Source organism: Carcharodon carcharias, chromosome 15 (genome assembly GCF_017639515.1).
Source record: "Carcharodon carcharias isolate sCarCar2 chromosome 15, sCarCar2.pri, whole genome shotgun sequence".
Taxonomy (NCBI): Eukaryota; Metazoa; Chordata; class Chondrichthyes; order Lamniformes; family Lamnidae; genus Carcharodon; species Carcharodon carcharias.
Window position 1 is genome coordinate 102,309,562 of NC_054481.1, and position 15,714 is coordinate 102,325,275.

Genomic DNA, 15,714 nt, shown 5'->3' on the forward strand with positions numbered 1-15,714 from the left:
GTTGGACAGATTGGGCCTGTATCCATTGGAGTTTGGAAAAATGTGAAGTGATTTTATTGAAACATATAAGATCCCAAGGGAACTTGACAGGGTGAATGCTGAAAAGATGTTTCCCCTTATGGGAGAGACCAGATCTAGGGGACACAGTTTAAAAATAAAAGGTGTCCCATTTAAGGCAGAGATGAGGAGAAACTTTGTCTCTCAGAGGGCCATGAGTTTATGGACCTCTGTTCTCCAGAGAGTGGTAGAGGTGATTGAATATCTTTAAGGCTAAGATAAATAGATTTGTGATTAATAAGGGAATCGAAGTATATCAGGGGTAGGCAGGACAGTGGCGTTGAGGCCCCAATCAGATCAACCATGATCTTATTGAATGGTGGCGCAAGCTTGAGGGGACTGAATGGCCTACTCCTGCTCTTAATCCCTATGTTCATATTTGGATAAGAATGGGACTAGGTGAATACAGACCCATTAAGCTGGATAATGATGGAGAGGCACTGGGGGACGAAGGTATGGTCTACCATGTCAAAGGCTGCTGGCAGGTCAAGAGGGATGAGGAGGGAAAACTTAGCTTTAGCATTGTCACGTTGGATGCTATTTGTAACTTTGACAAGAGCTATGTCAGTGCAGTGGCAAACACAGAAACTTGACTGAAATAATTTTCAAATATAGATTTCTGGGACTGATGAGCACAGATTTAATAGGCTACAACATGTTCAAGGACTTCGGAGAGGGAAGGGAGTTTGGAGATGAGGAGGCAGTTAGCAAAGATATAAGAATCAAGGGTTGAATCAAGGCCAGAACCTGAGGAGAGAGAACCATTTTTAATATTGGCTAACATGAGAGCCTGGAGGGGAAGTTGGGTGATTAGCAGTTTAGGGAAGAGGACTGAGGGAGCAGGAAATAGGTCTAATGGACAAGATGAGCTTTGAGAGGGCATGAGAGGAGAGAAACTAGAAAAAGATGTGAGTTCAGGGCTAGGGCAGGAGTGAGACTTTAAAGGAAATTTGGTCTGATGGGCTAGGGGAGGGGAAGGGAAGGAAGCAGCAGAGGCAGCTGATTGAATGGTCTTAATCTTAGTAACAAAGAAGTCCATGGAGGGTTAGGGTGGAGGAAACAGGAGAGGATTATAAGAAGAGAAAAGGAGCCAGAAGTTATCTTGTGTTCCAGGGTGATGCTGGATCAGTGAACAGTTTTGGACAACAGCAAGACCCTGGTAGTGCTTTATGTGATCCAGCCAGATCTGGTAGTGAATTGTTAAACCAGTTGTCCACCATATCTGTTCAAGTATGTGTCCCTTGGTTTTAAGGAGTAAAGATGAGGACTATACCAAGGAAAGGCCAGGGTGAAAGAGAGTAATGGTTTTATTGGAGACTAAGGCATCAAATGTGGAGATGTGAATGTGGTTGAACACATTGGTAGCTGCAGGAATGTCGTGGTGAATGGAGGATCAAAAACTAGGCAGTTTGGGTATTAAAAGTGCAGTTGAAGGGAATTTGGAGAGAGCTTATTCCTGAGGGGCAGACATGGAAGGAAATAGAGTTGGAAGGGGGCTGTGGATGGAGAGCAAAATAAGGAAGTGATCTTGCAGATTATGACCTTACCCTGTGAGTGACACAATGGGAATAGTGATGTGAGATGGTAATGCCGGGGGGTGGCTGCGAATTGGGTGGAGAGTTTATAATGGAGGGAGAGACTAAGAGAAACTAGGAGGCATTGAACTCGGAGAAGAAAGAGCATGATGAATTGGGATGGAGGTTGAAATCACCAAGGGTGAGAAGTCACTCAGTGCAGAGTTACTGAGCCAGAGCTGACACACGAGTTATCAAGTATTACATGTGAGTGGTAGCGGCAGAGATGGAACACTTTTTAGAGCAGCCATTTTGAGTAAAACAGTGGTTAGGATAAGCGATTACTGGTGTATATTTTCCCATCAGCGTTCCTGGCATTAGAACAGCAACAATTTGTGGTGCTGAAAATCCGGGCTGGCCTTCCCATCCAAACCACCACGGTGATTTCCAACTGCTGTCCAGTATGGACCTTCTCCAGGCTTTGACAAGGATCTGCCACCAGAAGTACAATATGATCCCTCACATGAGTATTTATCTGTGGCCAGCTGGCAGCCTGAAATTCAGTCCCCAGTATAAACAGAATGGATTCCAAAGCAGCTGAAGTCAACACAAATAGAATAACTTCCACACAAAGCTAGGAGACCTTGAAGGCAAGCAGAAGAGAAACAGTTATAGAGCAGATAAATTTGGAGCACCACTTCATGGTAAACCAACACAGCGGAACAAAGAGGCACACATTTGAAATGGTGAAAGCTCGAGGTAGAAACAATATTAACAGGGAGCTCTTCATACAAACAGTGATGAACACTTGGATCATGGTATCTGCATTGTGTGCACTCAAATGCTTCCTGGGGCACCAAATATTAGCATCGTTCCCTCTTCAATTTCCTGCTACTCTTGGGGATGAATCACTATGGATGCAAATCCTGGTCCTAGTTTTCTTAGGTTGGAAATCCAAATTAAAATTTAACTTGCTTCTGTGCAAGCATTAAAACAGAGCACTCAACTGCAGTTGCTGAAGGCCATTTACATGTGCTTTGGTGCATCAAAAATGTTGGAGTGTGCTACAGGGAGAACAGGCATTAAAGCCCAGTGCATCGTCCAAGGAGCCAAACTCAAAGTTGCCGCCTTAACCCAAATCAGATTTCCCTTTTATAGTGAGATACCTGCCGACAGCTCTATTTCATCCATCCTAACTTCAGAAATAGGCAATGGATTGGCAGTGCAGGTGAAGGAGAGTGCCCGATCGAATTGAAGGTGGGTGACAATTACCAGCAGGAACTAGGAAAGGTTGCTAGGGTGACAGATGAGCCACCAAAGACTGATGGGCGAGTGGGCAAAATTGCTGGTGTGAACTGGTAGGGATCAAGAAAGTTGGTGTGAACTGAGGGAGAAGAGTGCTAATGTAAATTGAGGGGCAGGAAGGTGAGCAGGAGGAACCGCCTCTGAAAATTGGAGGAAGATGGGTACAGGGAGTGAGGGCTACTGAATTGGAGGGAGACAGTTAAATGGTATCACACCTGGTACATCCCTGTTTTGTGTAGCTTAATTACATAATGGGCAGCACATTTAATAACAAAGCCAACAAAAGGAGATTTATGAACTGGTTTTAAACAGGGGAATAATACAATTGCTCACCAAAATAGCAGAAGCCCAGTTGTGTCAGGTCTCCAAAGACCCTTATAAAGGATGAAATTTCCTTACAAGCCCAAGGCAGGACCCAAGGATTCCTGACTGTGGAAGGGCACTCAATGTTGCAGTGTCGGTCACTGAGGTTAGATGTACTAGCCTTTACCAGAATGCCTGTGTGCTCCTGAAGAGGAACATTTGAAAAAAAACTTTCAGATTGGCTCCTTTGTTTGGAACCAATTGGAGTAGTTTAAGGGTAAGTGAAAGGCCAGACAACTCCCCAGTCCTCGACTTCATAGGCAGATAGCCAAATTTCTAGGTGCATAGCGAATTCAAGCACAAAAGATGTGCCTGATCTGGCCCTTGTACCTGCCTGACCCATACCAAATGCAGTGCCCTCCACTAATCTCACAAGCTCCAGCAGGGTCAGTGATAAAGGCATTCTTGGGATGTGGTAATCCTGGCAAGGCCAAAATTTATTGTCCATCCCCATTTGTCTTGATGTGATGATAGTGGGCTGCCTTCTTCAACCGATACAGTCCATGTCACAGAATCACAGAATCTCACAGTGCAGAAAAGGACCTTCGGCCCATCGAGTCTGCACCACCACATGAGAAACACCTGACCTACCTACCTACCTAACCTCATTTACCAGCACTTGGCCCATAGCCTTGAATGCTATGACGTGCCAAGTGCTCATCCAGGTACTTTTTAAAGGATGTGAGGCAACCCGCCTCCACCACCCTCCCAGGCAGCGCATTCCAGACCATCACCACCCTCTGGGTAAAATAATTTTCCCTCACATTCCCCCTAAACCTCCTACCCCTCACCTTGAACTTATGTCCCCCTGTGACTGACCCTTCAACTAAAGGGAACAGCTGCTCCCTATCCACCCTGTCCATGCCCCTCATAATCTTGTACACCTCGATCAGGTCGCTCCTCAGTTTTCTCTGATCCAACGAAAACAACCCAAGTCTATCCAACCTCTTTTCATAACTTAACTGTTTCATCCCAGGCAACATCCTGGTGAATCTCCTCTGCACCCCCTCCATGTGCTGAAGATCTTGCCACAATGGTGTTAAGTAGTGAGTTCCAGATTTTTTAATGACAAAATGGAGAAGATAACAATTACTGAACCCAATTGCACCTTCTCAATGCTGGACATTTGATCACAAATGTGAGATCTCCACCACAGAGGTGTGGAATCAAGCTGGAAAACACACTTTTCAGGACAAATAGGAGGCTAAGAGGTACAAGCTCTGTGCATATGGAACCAGCTATCAGTGTAATGAGATTCTGCTTTGTGCAATGGCTACCATCACACTCCCACCCCCACACTCCTCCATTCTTGCGCCCACTGTCCCAAATGTCTTGGAAGATTTAAGCTTCTATAATGTTGTATCTCAGGAATTTAAGGACAACTTGACACTTGCCATTCTTCATGCCTTAACAGAATGAAGTTTTCCCAGAACCTCTCTTCACATGGACCAGAGTGGGTGGACGTTTATTGGATGGAAGTGTTGAGTATGATGGTAAAGAGCTGGTATTGGAGAGAGTACCGGCAGAGCTCAATGGGTCCATGTACCGTTGTACCACCCAGAACCCTCTGGGGTCAACAGACACTCATGCCAGACTCATCATTTTTGGTAAGTGCAAACATATTTCCAGCCAGGTTAGAAGTAACAGCATCTTATCTTTGTCCCAGCTCTTCTCCTGGAGACAGTGGCTTCTGTCAGGCCACGATTCCATAAGTGTTGGCAATTATTTGGTGCCTAACCCAAGTGGCTTAATGTATGAGCATAAATTGGCAGACTATTCAGCCAGCATCACAACCAAACACTCTATTCTCACCCAACATCCAAGCAAGGACGTTTTTCAGCAGAGGTCCCTGAATAGCGGTTAGGACCAAAAAACCTGGTTAACTTTTCTCCTCCCTACCATAAGAGCCACGAAGGCCATTTGTAGCCCTTGACCACTGAAATAATTAATTCAGCTCAGACCAAGGATCAGACCTGCTGCCTGCCTCATGGTGAACCAGCAGGGAGCTCCGCCATCTATTATTTAAATAGTCCCATCTTGAGTCACTCTAATTATTGACCCTTTACAGATTGTAATAACCATTCAATAATGTGCATACTTTCTCCTTATTTATTTTACATTTTCATCTTTCAGAAAATCCAAACACTCCTAAAGGGACTGATCATAAAAATGGTGAGTTTTTCCATTTTAATTCCTTACATTTCTGTGTCGATACCATCAGTAGCTGAGCTAAGGTCAAATGATTGGTGGGGTGGACGGAGGATGGATCAGATTCCAAATTCAGACAGACCTGGACACCAGATTTAGCCAGTTCAGTCTGTATCCTCATGGAGGGAGACAAAGCGGGGAGCTCCACAGGAGGGACAACTGAGTCAGGGACAGTGGAATGAAGATTTAGCTGATCCAAAGTCCAAAATGCGAAACATGGAGACCAAAAAGAGGTGACCTGATGTTCTTGGGAACAAAATGGAGTCAGTTCTCCAACACTGCATTTGGAGATCTCAAATAATTGTGTGGGGGAGGGAGGGGTGAATCATGATCCCACGATGGCTGTGCTGCTGAATGCCACTGCCAGATATAATTAATCATTCTTATTTGCTTAAATAGTGTCCATTGCTTATAGCACATGCATTAGTGTAAATTTAATTTGCACATGACATGCATTGTTTGGTTTATACTTCAGTGTTCCATCTCAGCACTCTATAATTCTGACACATAATTCTCATGCATTTTTTAATTCATTCATGGGATGTGGGCTTTGCTGGCTGGACCAGCATTTATTGCCCATCCCTAATTGCCCTTGAGAATGTGATGGTGAGCTGCCTTCTTGAACCACTGCAGTCAGTGTGGTAAAGGAACACCCACAGTGCTAGTAGGAAGGGAGTTCCAAGATTTTGCCCCAGTGACAGTGAAGGAACTGTGATATATTTCCAAGTCAAGATGGTGAGTGACTAGGAGGGGAACTTCCAGGTGGTGGTGTTCCCATCTATATGCTGCCCTTGTCCTTCTAGATGGTAATGGTCATGGGTTTGGAAGGTGCTGTCTAAAGAGCTTTGGTGAATTCCTGCAGTGCATCTTGTAGATGGTACACACTGATGCTACTGTGCGTCAGTAGTGTAGGGAGTGAATGTTTGTGGATGTGGTGCCAATCAAGTGGGCTGCTTTGTCCTGGACGGTGTCAAGCTTCTTGAGTGTTATGGGAGCTGCAGGCAAGTGGGGAGTATTCCATCACACTCCGGACTTGTGCCTTGTAGATAGTGGACAGGCTTAGAGGAGTCAGGAAGTGAGTTACTCGTCGCAAGGTTCCTAGCCTCTGGCCTGCTCTTGTAGCCACAATATTTATATGGCTAATCCAGTTCAGTTTCTGATCAATGGTAACCCCCAGGATGTTGATAGTGGGGGATTCAGTGATGGTAATGCCATTGAACATCAAGGGGCGATGGTGGGATTCTCTCTTGTTGGAGATGGTCATTGCCTGGCACTTGCGTGGTGCGAACGTTACTAGCCACTTGTCAGCCCAAGGCTGGATATTGTCCAGGTGTTGCTGCATTCGAACATGGACTGCTTCAGTATCTGAGGAGTCGTGAATGGTGCTGAACATTGTGCAATCATCGGTGAACATCCCCACTTATGACCTTATGATGGAGGGAAGGTCATTGATGAAGCAGCTGAAGAAAGTTGGGCCTAGGACACTACCCTGAGGAACTCCTGCAGTGATGCCCTGGAGCTGAGATGACTGACCTCCAACAACCACAACCATCTTCCTTTGTGCTCAGTATGACTACAACTAGTAGAAAGTTTTCTCCCTGACTCCCATTGATTCCAGTTTTGCTAGGGCTCCTTGATGCCACACTTAGTCAAATGCTGCCTTGATGTCAAGGGCAGTCACTCTCACCTCACCTCGGGAGTTCAGCTTTTTTGTCCATGTTTGAACCAAGGCTGTAATGAGGTCAGGAGCTGAGTGGCCCTGGCAGAACCCAAACTGTGAGCAGGTTATTGCTAAGCAAGTGCTGCTTGATAGTACTGTTGATGACCCCTTCCGTTACTTTACTGATGATGGAGAGTAGACTGATAGGTAATTGCCGGGTTGGATTTGTCCTGTTTTCTGTGTATAGGACATACCTGGGCAATTTTCCACATTGCCAAGCAGATGCCAGTGTTGTGGCTGTACTGGAACAGCTTGGATAGGGGCCCGGCAATTTCTGGAGCACAAGTCTTCAGTGCTATTGCCTTAATGTTGTCAGGGCCCATAGCCTTTGCAGTATCCAGTGCCTTCAGCTGTTTCTTGATATCGCGTGGTGTAAATCGAATTGGCTGAAGACTGGCTGGGGACCTTCGAAGGAGGCCAAGATGGATCATCCACTCGGCACTCCTAGCTGAAGATTGTAGCAAATGCTTCAGCCTTATCTTTTGCACTGATGTGCTGGGCTCCTCCATCATTGAGGTTGAGGATATTTGTGGAGACTCCTCCTCCAGTGAGTTGTTTAATTGTCCACCATCATTCACAACTGGATATGGCAGGAATGCAGAGCTTAGATCTGATCCGTTGGTTGTGCAGTTGCTTTGCTCTGTTTATCACATGCTGCTTATGCTTTTTGGCATGCAAGTAGTCTTGTGTTGTAGCTTCACAATGTTGACACCTCATTTTTAGGTATGCCTGGTGCTGCTCCTGGCATGACAATCTGCGGCAGGCAGGTTGGTGAGCATGAAGTCAAGAATGTCACAGACCACCAGCCGCAGACCCAGTCTAGCAATTATGTCCTTTAGGACTCAGCCAGCACGGTCAGTGGTGGTGCTACCAAACCACTCTTGGTGATGGACATTGAAATCCCCCACCCAGGATACATTCTGCTCTCTTCCACCCCTTAGCGCTTCCACCGAGTGGTGTTCAACATGGAGGAGCACTGATTCATCAGCTGAGGGAGGTAATTACGTGATATTCAGCAGGAGGTTTCCTTGCCCATGTTTAACTTGATACCGTGAGACTTCATGGGGTCCAGAGTCGATACTGAGGACTCCCAGGGTAACTCCCTCCTGACTGCATGCAACCGTGCCACCACCTTTGCTGGGTCTGTCCTGCTGGTGGGACAGGACATACCCAGGGATGGTGATGGTGGTGTCTAGAACATTATCTGTAAGATATGATTCCTTGAGGGTGACTATGTCAGGCTGTTGCTTGACTAGTCTGTAGGACAGCTCTCCCAATTTTGGCACTAGCCCAGATGTTAGAAAGGAGTACTTTGCAGGGTCGACAGGGCTGAGTTTGCTGTTGTCATTCCCGGTGCCTAGGGTGATGCCAGGTGGTCCGTCTGGTTTCAGTCCTCTTTTGAGGCTTTTTAGCAATTTGATACAACTGAATGGCTTGCTAGACCATTTTAGAGGGCATTTAAGAATCAGCCACATTGCTGTGGGCCTGGACCAGGTAAGGATGACAGATTTCCTTCCCTAAAGGGGCATGAGTGAACCAGTTGGGCTTTTACAACAATCGACAATGGTTTCATGGTCATCATTAGACTTTTAATTCCAGATTTTTATTGAATTCAAATTTAAAATGGGATTCGAACGCAGAGCATTACCTGGGTCTCTGGAATACTAGTCCAGTGACAATACCACTACATCATTGCCTCCCCTATTCTGGTGCAAAGTTAGTGTATATTGTCTTACGTGATCCTCAAACTAGCAGGACATGACAAAGTACCATGAACTCCTCACTTGGAATTTCAGACCAGTGCTGCCCAAGGAGATCATTCAACCAACTTGTCTTTAGCTGAATTCTCCATGTGGCTCTATAATCGAGAATTACAATAAATAACCGCACCATAACAATGTACAAACTGCCCGAAATAACCAGCACATAGAACACACTGCAAGTGAAGTAATTGGTAGTTGGCAATAATGGTAATGGAAAATGGTTTGCGCTCTTTGACCAATTTGACCATTGGCAGTTTGAGTGATAGGGTCTGTGTCACAGTAACCTCAGAGCAGTACCAGTGTGAGGGATGATGCTTCACTCAGTGAAGGGGCAGCTGTTATTTTTTGGCTGAGAAATAACCTTGTTTGACATGATTGCCCCTCCTGTCTTGTCTGGTTACCCCTCCTCATGTACTGTTATTGTGGGACCGCAGAGCTCCCTTGTCACTCGTGCAAATTGTAACTGTTGCAACTGATTGGTTCAAATATCATGTACCTAAAACAGCAGCAAATCCCAACTGGATAGATAGGGAACCTACCCAAGAAAAGTCGCACTAGTGCATGGACTTTTCTAACAGGCCCGAGTAATAGCAGTTAGCATTTAATTAATCTGAGGATGTGACTATTCATATTGCCTGGCCAGAGGGAGCAGTTGAGCAGCCCAATCAGATCTCTGCTCTGATCCCAGTTAGACTTAATAATTGCCTTAAAGGGACAATCCTTATACAAACACCACCACACACCCCCCCCCCCACCCCCCACCAACCACCACCAATGGTATCAGTTTTCCTCAAACTAGTCCTTTTACACCTACCTAGAGAAGGCTATCAAAAGATAAACCCTCTCCCCATTTACATAATATAACATGGGTTACACAGTATAATATCCTCCAGTTTGTTATCAGCAACACCAAGGGTGGCCCACAAGACTTTGATGGAAATAGCTAAAGTAAATAAGGTTGAGTTACATGAGTAAGAAATGAAAATCAAAGCAAGGTCAGGCGATGTTCTTTATTAAAGCTGCCTATGGTTGTCAATTTATTTTATCCACGCTGCCTGGCAATCTAATAATGCAATAACTCAAGAAAATGAATTTTGATTCTGATTTCAGGTGCATCATCATGCAACAAAAGTGTCAGAGTCGCCTTAGCGATGATCCTAGCAGTTATATTGGATTTGACGTGAAAGGTCATCAAGGAGTTGAGGGGGAAATTATCCATCCTGCCATTGCACATCATAAAATATTTTTATTTTAATGTTTTTCTTTATCAAATTCTGGATGTTCCACTTCCTGTAGGGTTTTCTCACTTGAAAGGTGTCTCGTTGCTTCATGTGATCCTGAATAAAGGTTCCGTCTGTTTAAAAGATGCTCTGATCCTCTCTGTCTTCTGTGGGATGTCTCTTGTGATGTACAGCAACACGCTTGCATTTATACCCTGCCTTTTAACGTAAGATATTAGAATATATGAAAGAAAGGGCGAGCAAAAAGCATCCAGGCAATGGTGAACTGTCACATATCACTTACCCATCCTATAACCACACAATCTCCGAAAAAAGGAGGAAATGAAAATGTGACCAATTCAGGGAAAACTCAAGAAACTTCTGCTGAAGCCTCAAAGGAAATCGAGTCCTTTAACTCTTCATAAACACACTTAACGAGCAATTTATCCATACTGCCAGAAATGTTCTTTTCTCTTAAAGACTTGTCAAGACCTTGTTTAAAGGACCATAAGGTAATGCTCTAAAGCACAGGAAAGAGAAACAGATACTACCCATAGCTGATGGATTTAGATGACCAAAGGGATAGTCAAATAGGTAAGCTTTGAGAAGATGTCAAAAGCAGAGAAGGTATGAAGTGGAGGGATTTAGGAAGTTCCTCACAAAAGAGAGAAAGACTGTCCTGATTTATAGGCGTTACCACACTATAAAAACCTCTGGTTGGTATTTCTGCTGAAATAATAAATCACAAAAGTTACAGAAACATTTAGCCTCAAGGAAATTCCAGAAAAGTGACCACTTTAGAATGATTCTCTATACGTGTCGCTCTGATTATGAGGTCACCTCTTTAAACTTAGCTAAATAATTTTATGAAACTACGTTTGTGGTGTGAAAGGATGAGTGTGTGTATATTGTGCCGCATTTGTCAAATGTCTCAGATTGACTTTCAAAACATGTTATTCACAAAAATACCTGGTATCAGCTCCTTGATGCCTATTGCCCCCAGTGGAATTTGTATTCATGTGTAACCAAATAGTCACCCAGCATATTCATGTCCATTATATAATGCTTCTTATAATGCACAACGTGATTTATTTTAGCATTGCATCACTAGGTTAACAAATGATAAACATGTTTTTCAATTGCCACAGCCATGCATTTCAATGGACTGAATGGCTTTTTTCTGTATCGTTATGACTCTGTGATGCTCCAACCCCAGATTTTCCAGCAGAGGTTGCTGTTTCATGATCAGGAGCAAGAAACCTGGCTAATTATTCCCCTTCGTAGTTCAGAGGTGTTAGGGCCTATGTAGCCAGCCTCTTGGGTGGCAGGATGAGAACCCAGCACATACCCGGGTGGATCTGAACTGCTCAGTTCGACATTAGGCAATTTCTTTACTCTTTAAACCAGGGGAATATCTAGTTGTTTATAGCATTTTGAAATAAAACTTTTGTTGCCATTTCTGTTGATTACTTTTGCAGTTTATTCAATAGGAGGTATTAACTGAGTGACCATGATGCAGTGGCCCCATTGGTTATGTATCTAGCCATTGGCAAGATGTAGTTCCTCTAAAAACAAAAGGAGGACTTGCATTTGTCGCTCAGTCAACATCACAACAACAGAATATCTGGCCATTATCACATTGATGTTTGTGGGAGCTTGCTGTGCACAAAGTGGCTGCGGTGCTTCCTACAGTGACTACACTTCAAAAGTGCTTCATTGGCTGTAAAGCACTTTGAGACATCCAGTAGTTGTGAAAAGTGCTACATAAATGTAAGTCTTTCATTTTTTTCCTTAATGAAGGTTTATACATCATGTTGAGGGGTTGAATTCTGCAGTCTTGAGTGTGCAAAGACCTGTGTTAAACTAGTGAGAGATAAACAAAGTGAGAGACTGTGGAGGGGGTTTGCTGTATGCTGGGGTAAGCTATTAAAGTTTTATACTGTACATAATTAGTTCCAAATGTTATGATGTTTAGTCGAAGTTAGTATCATTTAAAATGGTCACAATAAAAGAACTGTTGTGTGAATCTTGTTGGAGTTGGGAGTTCCTGGTTGGTTTGAGCATCCATCCCCAGCACAAACAATATCACCAGAAGAGTATCCAGCTTCATTCACTCAAACTGAAAGCTGCTGAGCTTGATGAGCAGCAGGAGACAGTCTGTCGCAGGTGGAAGGTGGTTAGAAGATGGTGTTCTCCTGTCTCTGAAGCAGGATCCACACAGTCTTTCAGTAGTGAAAAGGGAAAGGTGCTTGTGAATGGGCACGCAGGAGGTTGGGGTTGAACAAGGGCCAAGAATTTCCTGAGGGCTGCTCCCACTCTGCCTTTGTAGCTTGGCCAGAAGTGCAGCGAAAGCCCAATAAATGGAATTTCCTTTGCAATCTTGGTGAAATTGTAGGATCAGAGCAGGAACAATTCCCAGGAAATTATGGGCCAATGTAGCTTATGTGGACAAAAATGTGCCTGATGGGTCAAGTAGCTTGTGTGCTGTAACATGCTATAGTTATAGCTTTCCTGTTAGAAACCTCAATTTATTTTCCAATTTTATCCCCTTGTCACCTCTCCACAGGCTCCAGCACCTCAACCCTACGGCCTTACATCTTATGCGAGCTTGGAGGTATTTGACCATTTGACCATGGGGGCATCACAGCCATGCCTTTCCTTGCAAAATATCCAAACATGCACTTTGAAATGCAAGTCATGGGATAGCAATTTATTTATCTGTCTTAGCCCCAAGCCAAGAAAAACGCTGACTGAGACTGGCTTTCCCAGCAGTCGACCTTACAGTTAAGGTGGTTCAGTACCACCCCATTGATGCCATTACCTAAAAATGGGAGATCCATTTTGAAGCAATCCTGCAGTCGATTTTTCCCTTTGTCAGTCCAACGAAATCAATTATAAGTCACTTCCCATTTTACAGCTTTTTATTGAATTCAATCTGGTTGGACAATTTGTATTATTAGAAAAATTGTACATGTCTGTCACTGATGCCTTGCTGATTTGCTTATTGAATTTTGTGCATTTCATTGTGATATATAGCAATTAATTTGCAATTGAATGCGTGAGGCATTGTACTGTTTTATGGATGTGTAAAGTTAATATTTTAGAAAGGGAAACAGACAATAAGCTCATGCAGGGTTTGCAAGTCTCAATATTAATCTATTAAATTTAATAAAAATTGATTGCTATCCTCCAACATTATGTCTTAATGCGAATGGACACTAAGTTGTGATCACCTTTGCCCTGGATTTCTTGTATACCTTTTTGTTGCTTTTAGCCAGCAATATGAAAGATAGCCATGTTTGAAAATTGAGCACTTTACATTTCATGATTTATTGACCACAGCGGTGGGCCCTTCCATCAGTGACCACCCCTGCTGCAGCTATGTCAGACCACCCTGACACAATTAAAAGCCAATCTAACTCCTACTTGCCTGCCATCAGAGCTCCCGCTTCTGGAAGGGCACATGTCCCACCTCCGAGAGCTGTTGGCCAATCAGAGCCCAGCACCAGCAGCATCCTTGGGAGTGGTGGCCACTGCCAGTACTGCAGCTGTCCCCGGAAGGAGGAACGGTGATGGAGCCCCGGAACAAAGGTAAGTGTGGGGGCCTCCCCAAGACAGTCAGGCAGGCCGGATGGGAGGGATGCGGGAGGGTCAGTTTAAAAGGCAGGGGGTTCTTCCTGTGGGGCATGCCCTTGCCACCAGTGGGGTCTTCAACTGGCACAGGGTGTCCGAACAGGAGAGATGCAAGCCCCCAGCTGGAGGTAGTCCTGCCAGGATATACTTGGCTCTCTGCTTACATGGTGTGCCCCCCTGTCCCATGCCACTGGCCAGTGGCAGTGAGTGAGGCCCTTTAAGTGGCTAGTTTTTTTATTCTCTCAAGGATGTGGGCATCACTGGCTAGGCTGACATTTGTTGCCCAACGCTAATAAGGTGGTGATGAGCTGCCATCTTGAACCGCTGCAGTCCATGTGGGCAGGTATACCCACAGTGCTGCTGGGAAGGGAATTCCATGACTTTGGCCCAGTGCCAGTGAAGGAACAATAATATATTTCCAAGTCAGGATGGTGGGTGGCTTGGAGAGGCACTTGCAGGTGGTGGTGTTCCCATGTATCAACTGCCTTTGTCCTTCTAGATGGTAGATAGCGCGTGTTAGGAAGGTGCTGTCAAAGGAGCCTTGATGAGTTGTTGCAATATATATTGTATATGACACACACTGCTGCCACTTTGTGTCAGTGGTAGAGGTAGTGAATGTTTATGGTGGTGGATGAGGTGCTAATCAAGTGGGCTGCTTTGTACTGAATGTTGTAAAACTCCATGAGTGTTGTTGGACTACATCTGCATCATCTAGGCAACTGGGGGTATTCCATCACACCTCTGACTTGTGCGTTGTAGATGGTGGAAAGCTCTGGGGAGTCTGGAAGTGAATTACTTACCATAGAATTCCCAGCCTCTGATCTGCTCTTGTAGCCACAATATTTATTTGACTGGTCCAATTATATTTCTGATCAATGAATGTCAAGGGGAGATGGTTAGATTCTCTCTTGTTGGAGCTGGTCATTGCCTGGCACTTGTGTGGCTAGAATGTTAATTTCCATTTATCAGCAAAGCCTGGATATTGTCCAGGTCTAGCTGCGTATGGGCATGGACTGTTTCAGTATCTGAGGAGTCGCAAATAGAACTAAACATTGTGCAATCATCAGCGAACATCCCCATTTCTGACTTTGTGATAGACGGAAGGTCATTGATAAAGCAGCTGAAGATGGTTGGGCCTAGGACACTATCCTGAGGAACTCCTGCAGTGATGTCCTGGAGCTGAGATGATTAACTCCCAGCAACCAAAATCATCTTCCTTTGCACCAGGTATGACTTCAACTGGTGGAGAATTTTCCCCAATTCCCATTGACTCCAGTTTTACTAGGGCTCCTTAATGCCACACTCGGTCAAATGCTGCCTTGATGTCAAGGGCAGTCACTCTCATCTCCCCACTTGAGTTCAGCTCTTTTGCCAATGTTTGAACCAAGACTGTCCTGAGGTCATGAGTCAAATGATTCTGGCAGAAACCAAACTGAGCATTGGTGAGCAAGTTGTCGCTATATAAGTGCAACTTCATAGCACAGTTGACAACACCTCTCATTTGGTAGCAAGATCCACATCCTAACCAGTTTCTTCTGCAGGCTCCACTTAGGTGTCCCAACTAACCTCAGGTGGGAAAGGCATCCTTGACCCTTCCTGAGCAGACTTAATTGGGTGGGGCCAGGAGGGCAATAGGCTCTCCACACCATAACATCCCCCTCCATCAAACAGCCTCCCAACCCCCTCTTCACTCCACCACCAGCTCCCAGTCTAGTCCTGGGGGGGTGGGTTAAATTTTGCCCCATGTGTCTCTGTCAAAATCCAGTACAGCCAGGTGAGATCCAGTACAGTCAGTTACAGAGCTCAGCTCCCTCCATCCTGCCCCCGTGATATCCTTCAGCCCCTTTTCTTACAAGCGTGCTGCCTCTTGATCCAGCGTGGCACATTTCCATTTGCCACATCCAATGTCCTGTGCCTTCTCTGGCCAAGTT

General features: G+C 44.9%; 1 protein-coding gene across 1 annotated transcript in view; it reads left to right on the forward strand.

Annotated features, from left to right (window-relative positions):
* LOC121288263 (immunoglobulin superfamily member 21-like) overlaps window positions 1–10,297 on the forward strand; it is a 274,563-nt gene extending 264,266 nt beyond the window's left edge. The window contains exons 8-10 of the mRNA XM_041206770.1: window positions 4,654–4,846; window positions 5,373–5,411; window positions 10,041–10,297. Of these exons, the coding sequence (XP_041062704.1) occupies window positions 4,654–4,846; window positions 5,373–5,411; window positions 10,041–10,114 (306 nt within the window). The 3' untranslated portion in view covers window positions 10,115–10,297. The remainder of the gene's footprint in view (window positions 1–4,653; window positions 4,847–5,372; window positions 5,412–10,040) is intronic.
* The last annotated feature ends 5,417 nt before the right edge of the window (window positions 10,298–15,714 follow it).